Source organism: Pteropus alecto, unplaced genomic scaffold (assembly GCF_000325575.1).
Source record: "Pteropus alecto unplaced genomic scaffold, ASM32557v1 scaffold10, whole genome shotgun sequence".
In the NCBI taxonomy this organism is placed as follows: Eukaryota; Metazoa; Chordata; class Mammalia; order Chiroptera; family Pteropodidae; genus Pteropus; species Pteropus alecto.
Window position 1 is genome coordinate 273,755 of NW_006431210.1, and position 9,297 is coordinate 283,051.

General features: G+C 34.2%; 1 protein-coding gene across 5 annotated transcripts in view; it reads right to left on the reverse strand.

The window, feature by feature from the left end:
* NKIRAS1 (NFKB inhibitor interacting Ras like 1) overlaps window positions 1–9,297 on the reverse strand; it is a 38,121-nt gene that overhangs the window by 13,692 nt on the left and 15,132 nt on the right. For all 5 annotated transcript variants that reach the window (XR_001517820.2, XM_015597269.2, XM_015597261.2 and 2 more), the window contains 2 exons: window positions 7,391–7,501; window positions 454–695 (listed from right to left, as the gene is read on the reverse strand). Coding sequence is in view for 4 of the 5 variants with exons in the window: in XM_015597269.2 (XP_015452755.1) it covers window positions 454–695; window positions 7,391–7,484 (336 nt within the window). In the remaining variant the exon portion in view is untranslated. The remainder of the gene's footprint in view (window positions 1–453; window positions 696–7,390; window positions 7,502–9,297) is intronic.

Genomic DNA, 9,297 nt, shown 5'->3' on the forward strand with positions numbered 1-9,297 from the left:
AAGATAGGATGAAAAGGATAGGCGTGAGCCAAGTCATATAAGACTTGAGACCATGGTAAAGATCTTACTTTTAAGTAGTAAATGGGTGGTACCCAATAATTATTAAATTTTTTTTTGTAAGGCTGACTACAAGAATCCTATTTAGCCTAGGAGACAATAGAGAGCCTTAGGAAACAGTGATCCTAAACAATATGAAACGAACTATGTAGTACTTAAGATATGAAATCATTAAAATTCAACTTATACATGGTAACAAGCAAAGGCAGAAAGTCAAGTGCTGGTCTTGACTGAACTCAGTCAGTCCTTTATTTCCTGGGCTAAGAAAAAAATGAAAATTAAAGATAACATGAATACATGGTGATGCTTTAAAAACATTTTAACTGCTCCAAAATCCATGCTACAATTTAAATAGTATTATAATTCATAGTTGACATTTTTAATATACCCACTTACCTCTTTTTTGTCTTTGAACTTATCAATTTCTTTCTTCAGTAGCTCCACTCTTTGAAAGGATTCAAGATTATTCACACTGTATACAAGAACAAAGCCATCGGCAAACGAAAAATAATGCTTTGGCAGTTCCACCCCTTCCTGTAGGCCTCTGGTGTCATAAAGATGTAACTGTTCCTTCACTCCCCGATCAGTTTCCACTGAAGCCATATATACATCTTCCATTGTTTCACAATCTTCCATTCCTGGTATTAAAAACAAATTCTTATATATACATATACAGAATCATTAGGTTCTACACTGAAACTAGTATGTTAATTATACCTCAATTTTAAAAATTACTCTTTTTGGATAACTCGGTACCAATTGTTGAGTATTTTTTTATCCTTTAGAAGTTGGCTTTCTAGCTTCTCTATTTACTACATATAAGGATCATATTTCCATTTACTAACTTCTTTAAAATGAAAGGTAGTTGTAGTAAATAAACAAAGTGCTTTTTAAAAATATTTCTTCTGTATAGAAACAAAAGTAGAAATACAAATTTAGCAATGAGATCTATTATTTTTAAAAAGTAACTGTAATAAGAATCAAAGAACTTAATACCTAAACTGGAGAAGTAAAGGCTGATTTTAAAAGTAGCTTCAACAACAAAGCATCCCATCAGACCCAAGGGCAGGACCTAGGGTAAATCTGCTGCTTTTTTCCTGTACAACTTCCACTATTTCCAGGATCTGTTTAAGGGACTCAAAAATTTCTATGTCCAGTGTGGGCTTGAGCACCAGGCTTTAATTCACAAGTGCCTATTGGGCACTTTTATGTGTCCTGCAAGTTCTTCAAACTAACAAAACTTGTTATTTTTCCTCCCACACCTGTTCCTCCTCCTTGATTTTTTTTTGATCCCCATCCACTCAGGCAGTCTTTAGAGTTCTATTTCAACAAGGAAAGTGTGGGCGAAAGTTACCATAAATAAAACACTCTACTGAAGAAACATGTGCCTAATATACATTGCCTCTTTCCATTCTCACTGGTGTGTCATCTTCACCTGAACCACTGCAATTGTTCAGTTTACACCTGGTAAACACCTTGTAACCTTTCCGGGCTCTGCTCGAATGTCAATGCTGTGGATCCTCTCCTGATTATCCCTTTCCCTCCTTTCTGCTCCTACAGATAATACCATTTTATACTTAAACCTTCATATCGGTCCCCTCTAAAGCTGGAGTTTAAACTCCTTGAGAGCTAGCACTGTGGCTAATCTACCTTGATAGCTCTGAGGATTAACGAATTGACTCACAAACATAGAAAGTCCTTAGTAAATGTTTGCTGAATGAATGAACGAATGAATGAATGGATAACTGTCCCAACTGCATGCCCTTTCTTGCCTGCGTGATCGTTTTAAGATGTATTTTATTTTGCTCCATTTGTACAGGTTTGTCTCTTCAACTAGTCTATAAGTTCCTTGAGAGAAAGGAAACATTCTGTGTACACAACAAGTATTCAATAATCATTTGTTGATAAGAGAATTAAGGGGAGATGAACACTTTGAATTTTAATGTATATTGGGAAAGGCATGTAAGATAGGTATGGTGCTGTCCCAGTAATCACATTCATATTTAAATATGAGCTACCTCCAGAGGTATTGAATCATATAGATAACATCCTATACCAATAAAACATACTATATTATAGGTTTTTGAAAACTCTTGCTATAGTTTTCTTAAACAACCTAAATACTACAGAATGATGTTACAGATACCTTACAAGAAATGTCTACAAGTATTAAAAAAAAATTTCATAAAGTATTAGACTAAAAGGAATAATCATGTAACAATAAACACTGGATCATGAGATCAAAAATTTACTTTCATCAGCATAATTCTTTACATTAAAGAATGTGTTAAATGTTTAGAAAGGGACAATTATTCATAAGTTTGAGTATGTGTATCATCCTGTGATAAATTAAGCTACCATTAGGAAATTAAAAGTTACTCTATTAAGACATAAACTTATCTGGCCTTTGATTACAAAAATATTTACAGAAAAAGCTACCAAGACTTTTGGTAGATGTTTTATCAAAAGCCAGTCTAGTTCCCCTTCTCTCCCCATTAAGCTTAGACCTTTTGAGATTTTGTTACTGTATAAATCAACTTATGTCATGATTCTTCCATTAGCTCTCTAAATCTCTCCCACTCCAAGATGCTGGACAACTACCCCTACACTGTACCAGCAGAAGACTCAGGGTACAATTTTTGGAGAGGGTAAACAGGATGCTTAGACTGGAGGATAAAGGGTATGAATTCCACAGTGAAAATAAGGGGCAATTAAGTGACATGCTCCCTTTGCTCCCAAAACTTTGGCAGCCAAGTCTTTATCCTCTAGGCAAAAGAATCTAGGGAATCTGGCCAGTGAAAAAGGTAAAGTCCTAAATATGATGACTTCTAGGGTTCCCCAACAAATGCCCCATCCAGATCACCATATAGTGAAGCTCAATGTCATAAATTTTAACCACATGCTTACGGCTTTCAATTAACTTTTTAGTTCTCCATTCTTAAGTAGGAGCAAGAAAATCTAGGATTACCAAATATCTGAGGAAAAGAGAGACCAAAAATCAGAAAAGAGTACCTAAGGGAAAAAAAAGAAAAAGAAAAAAACCACCCAATATTTTACTCAAAGACATAGGATAATGAATCCATGAAATAAGAGTAGTATACTAAGAAATGAAACCTCAATAGAAGGGCTGGAAAGTAAAGATAAGGAAAACTCTCAGAAAGTGGGAACAAAATATTGAAAAATGAAAAACAGGAGGAAGAAAAAATTAGATAACTAGCCCAGAAGGTCCAGCATCCAGAAAGAGAGAAGAGAATACAGAGGAAGGAAAGCATCAACAAAATAATTCAGAACTGAAGAATATGCATTTCCATATTGAAAGGGCCCACCAAGTGCCCAGTACCGTGGATGAAAACAGACTAATTCCATGATACATCACTGTGAAATTTCAGAACACTGGGGACAAGAAAGAGAAGCTACAAAAGGTTTTACATCTAAAGCAGCAAGAATATCAATGGCTCTCTGCTTCTCAAAAGCAACAGTAGAAGCAAGAAGATAATAGAATCTGGTAAAATTGAAGATATACATACTCTATGAACCAGCAATTTCACTTCTAGATATATACCCCAGAACTTGTCCACATAATAGCTGGGATACATGTACAAGACTGTTCATAGCAGCATTATTCCTAATAGCCCCAAAATGGAAACAGCTCAATGTTCATCAAGTTAGAAGAGATAAATAAATTGAGGTGTATTCATATGAAAAGGCAATGAAAATTAAATCACAGCTAACTAGAACAATATGAAAGAATCTTACAAATAAAGTAAAAGAAGCCAGAAACTGAAGAATTTATATAACATGAGTCCATTTATATAAGTCAATAACAGGCAAAAATAAACTATTATTTAGCAATGTGGCAAAACTATGAAGAGAATGACTAACCAAAAGCCAAGGGAAGAGCTAGGTTGTCACTGGAGAGGGAAACATGGGAAGCTACTAGAGTGCCTTCGATGTTCTACTTTTTCACCTGCGTGGAGATTATGCAAAGGTCGGTTTTATAATTATTCATTAAACCACATATGTGTTTTATGTACTTTGCTATATGTATGATGCATTTTATAATAAAAGGAGAATAGATAAAAATGGAGAATGCCTTCACAATTCTGAAAGGAAATTATTTTCAACCTGGAATTCTCTACCCATCGAAATTATAATTCAATTGTGAGTGTAAAATAAAGACATTTTCAAGCATGTGAAGCCTCAAAAAAATGTATCACATACATTTTTTCAGGAACCTATTTGAGGGGGCTCTCCAAAATTAGCATGTAATCATAGAAAGAGGAAGATTCCAGATCCAGAAAACAGCACCCAACACAGGTGTAAAGAGAATCACAGGAGCAACAGTAAATATCTCTATTCAGAAGCCCCAAGATTACTATTACTATGTGCCAGGCATAGAAGGCATTTTGAGGTCTGTCATCACCCAACGCCCCATTCCACTGTACAACCTTTTCAACATAAAAAAATTACTGGAGATGTGCTCCACCAAAAAAAGGGTGTAAATCAAAAGAAGATGACAAGAGATCCAGGAAACAGAAATCAAATCCAGGAGGAAAGAAAGGTAAAGGGAAGTTCCATGGTGAGAGTTGTGCAATAGGCCTAGGATGTTAGCTACTGGAAGGCTATCTCCAAGGGGAAAAAAAGGATTACCTGAGTTGACCTGGAAAATTGAGAAACATCTGGACATCTTGGAGGGATTAACAAAAAGTATAAACAATGCTAAAGAAATGACAAATAAAGCAAATATTAGGCTCCATAAAAACAAAAAGAAAGAAAAGAAACAGTCATACTGCACACCGCTGCTCTAGTTGAGAATATTTACATGCACCAGTAGCTCTCGAAGTGTGGTCTAAAGATCCCTTGAGGTCTCCTTTCAGGGAATCCATGTGGGCAAAACTATTTTCATAATAACATGAAGACATCTGTCTTTTTCACTATGTTGACACTTGCACTGGCAGTGCAAAAGCAATAGTGGGTAAAACTGCTGGTGCCTTAGTACAAATCAAGGCAGTGGCATCAATGGTATTAGCAGTTGTATTCTTCACCACCTCTTACTTGCAGTTAAAAAAATAAAAAGCCAGTTTCACTTCCTCATCATTGCTTTACAGTATTCTATTGTATAAATATATACCTCAATTTATTTATCTCTTCTATCTTGACAAAAACTTGGGCTGTTTCCAGTTTGAGGCTATTCACTTAAGAATGTCCTTCGTGAAGCAGTAAAATTTACTAATTTTATTAAATCTCAATCTTGAGTATATATTTGTGTTTTTTAATACTCTATATGATTAATGGGAAGTATGCATAAACTATTTCTATAAAATGAATTACGGTAATTATCTAGAGGAAAAGCTCTTGTGTTTGAGTTGCAAGCTGAACTAGACACTTTTTAAAAAAGAAGAAATGATAGAAAAATCATGGTTAGTCAGGATATTTGACAGCCATTTTCTCAAAAATGAATAAAGGGAGACTATCATTTCAAGGAAAATAACTAGCAGTGTTTGTTGTCAATGATAAAATTTGAGCTCTCAAGCAGAAATTAGAATTGTATCCATCACCATGAATTTGATAGCTTCTCCACACTGATGAGATTGGTGATGACATTAATGTTATTTGGAAGATCTGCTAATCTCAGGGAACCAGTATTTTCCAAATGACCAGTTAATGATGTGAAAAAGCCATGGTTGGGTAAAAAAACCCATTTAAAGTGCAAGACAGATCAATGAGAATTTAACATAATAGAATAGGAAAAGTTCACTTATGTAGTTTCAGATTCCATATTGCAATAACCTTTAAATAATCATCACATGTTGGCTTTTTGTGAAATACCAAAGAATATCCACAATTATCTAGAAAGTCTTAAATACTCCTACCTTTTCCAACTACGTATCTGCATAAGGTCAGATTTTTCTTCATTTATTTCAAGTAAAACAACATAATATGGTAAATATAGTATTCCAGCTACTTTCTGTCAACCTAGACATTAGATTTTCAAAAATGTAAATCAATGCTCTAATTTTTTTGAAAATGTAGTTTTTTTCATAAAACACATTATCTTAGCATGTGTTAAGTTTACTGTCATTATTTTAATAAGTATTTTTTGAATTTTTCAGTTTTAATTTCTACTACAGGAAAAATATCAAAAGATATAGCCTTTATTATATAAACAAAAGCTGTCTGTGGCTTTTTAAGAGGATAAAGGGATTCTCTGCTGGGCATAATTTTTTTTTTTTTTTTTGCATAGGCATAAATTACAATTTGGAGGTAAAAATTTAAGAACCAATAGTGCAGCATTTTATGACAGGAGGTATTCAGAAACCAAAAAGTTTGAGAACTGCTGGCACGGGCACCATAATAAAAACTAAATATGGATTTAACCAAAATTGTTAAACATTATTTTGGGAAGGTAGAAGAGAAGCAGAGCTCATCAAAACAGTTAATAAAAGTAAAATAGAAATGTGCTCTAAGCTACTTGCCAGAGACAAATACTTCGAAGATCTATGAATCTACTTTCTTCTCTAACAAAAACATCATTGCATTCTAACTTGTAATGTCTGTCTTCCTTACTAAACCATGAACTCCTTAAAGCCAAACGTGTCTTCTTCACCTCTGAATTCTCATGAAGCCTCATCACAGCCTGGATTCATATAGGAAGTATTTAGTAATGATTTAACTCAATGAATGACTAAATGAATGAGATAATCCAATTCACAAAATTGGGTCATACTGTAGCAAAGAGCTGTATCTCCCATTTTTAAAACAAACCTACACAGCAGTATTGGGAAGTCATGTTTGAAATAAGAATGAAGGATCATTCAGTGTTACTTTTTTTTTTAAATGCAATTTTTTTTTAAATTTTTTTATTTGGTGCACCTGGGGCCTGGCACACCCAGGGTATGAGCCATGGCTCTGCTGGGGCTCAAACCCAGGACCTTCTGCATGTAAAGCAGACGTGTTCACCACTACTCTATGGAACCACCCTCAGCGTTACTCTTAAGTCAGTGAGTCTATGACTCCAAGACCACTCTTCATTATGTAAATCACAGGAAACCACACATGTAGAAAGCACACACACACAGAGTTTTCTTTCCGATAACTTCAATATTATAAAAGATGTTTTTTTCTATTTTTTCCTCTTGAACTTCAATATTATAAAAGATGTTTTTTTTCTATTTTTTCCTCTCCCATTCTGTTGACTTCTATGATCCTTTCGGTGTCTCTGGATTAAACCTCACTTTGGTGTACCGTCACCCATCTTTAGGTTAGCATGACCAACAAAAGGCCCCTAACAAGGCCCAGAACCTAAAGAGAAACTAGAGAAAAGTCATCTTACCAACAGTATGATTCCCATAAAGAAGCTGCTCCAAAATTGCTGTTTTCCCCACAGATAAGAAGCCACAAACCACAACTTTGCAGCCCTTTCCCATCTTCTCTCAAGATATCACTGTAAAAGAGAATAGGAGATCTTTAAAACTGTTGAAATCAACCTTTCCTTTTTCCTTTCTACGTTTAAATTTAATAAGTACAAACACAGGGGGAATTGCAAGTATAAAAAAGGATATATAGAATAAGGTAGATCTTCCAAACCCCATTTGCTCCCCTTAGAGCAATCAGTGCTACCAGTTTCTTATACATTTTTGCAAGGTAATGTAGACAAACATAAGAATACATGAATAGATATGGATACACGTTTGTTTTCAAAAATAAACATTTTATACGAAGACTATTTCAATACCAATTAAATCTACAGGAATTCAAACTGAATCCTATGTAAAACCAACTCTTGAAAGACACTGCCAGAAGTATTTTTCTTCGTCTGTTGAGATCTTGCTTCCAGACATATCTTCTGTTTGGCTCAAATAAATTTTTATAAAAATTCAAAAAAAAAAAAGAGGCTGCCTGCTCATCAATATTTACCTGGAAAAATAACATTTAAGTAAAAATTTAAGAAAGCCTGAAAATAAAAATTTTGGATGGAGAATGAACCTGATTTTTTAAAAGAAACATTAATGCTATTAATGCTACTGTCAGTCTCTTCTCAGGATTTTGGTAGCCATACGGGTTACCAAAATCTTGAGAAATAGTTTTTTTTGAGTCATCCTTCTTAATGCTAGAAAAACTGCTCAGGCACTTCAGAAAGAAAAAGTAAACTCATCTCTCCTAGCTTCCTAATATATCCGAGGAAGAGCAAGATCAGATAACATTTTCTTTTATTATCCTCGAAGCTTTTATTTTCCAGAAGGCAGTTACTAAAAGCCAAGGCAGAAAGGGAAAAAGCTCACAATAGAATAATTTGAAGGAGAATTTAAATGTCCACATTGCCTTTGCCATCTCCCACCACCTTTTTATTTCCCAATTCTCTCCTTACCTAGAAGGATAGAATATGTGTAAAAGGGATACTAGAATAACTTGAAATCAAAATACAACTACAAGAAAGTTCAAATAAGCATTCAGATTAAAGGGATGCTGGGAGTCTTTCCATGTATGCATGTGTGTTGTACATCCTACTGATTTTTTTTAACACAAAAAACATCAAGTAGCAAATGACTTCCAGTACTTTATTTTCTCAAAGTCTACAATTTTTTATGAACCAAATCATCTGTGACACTAATCTGCTGACAGTAACATTTTTAATGCTATTATTGTTGCACAGTAATAATATAGCACTCATTTACAGAGCAGTACACATTTTATCAGCAGAGAAATAATCATCACTTTATTTTCTTTATACTTTCAACATAACTACAGTGAGAAAATTCTCAGTATTTATAAGGGCAGAGCTTTGTGTAACATTGATCACCTATGGTGTGCTATCTCTTGCGTCAGCAGCTGTGGCCCATTTTAAAAGGTTTTCTATACATACCTCTGAATTTATGATTGATTTAATGTCATCTCATTTATCATAGGATTCCACTCTCTTCTGCATATTGTGGGTCTCTTATAAGTTATGATAACACTGAATCTTTCTTTCAAAGGGTTTTTCATGATAATAGTTAAAATTTAAAGGAAGCTGCCACCTAAAGAAGTCTTCCAGAGAATAAGGAAAAATGATGGCAGCACAAAACGATTCTGTTGTCAGATAAGGTTGCAACTGGGATACAAATTCTGATTTTTCTATTGTTATTTTCTAGTATTTCCCATCCTCTGAAAATGTCTTGGCCCCAGCAGAATTTCTAAATACCAATGCTTAGCTCCTCTTTCCTTCTTGTTTAATAATAATAATAATAATAATAATAATAA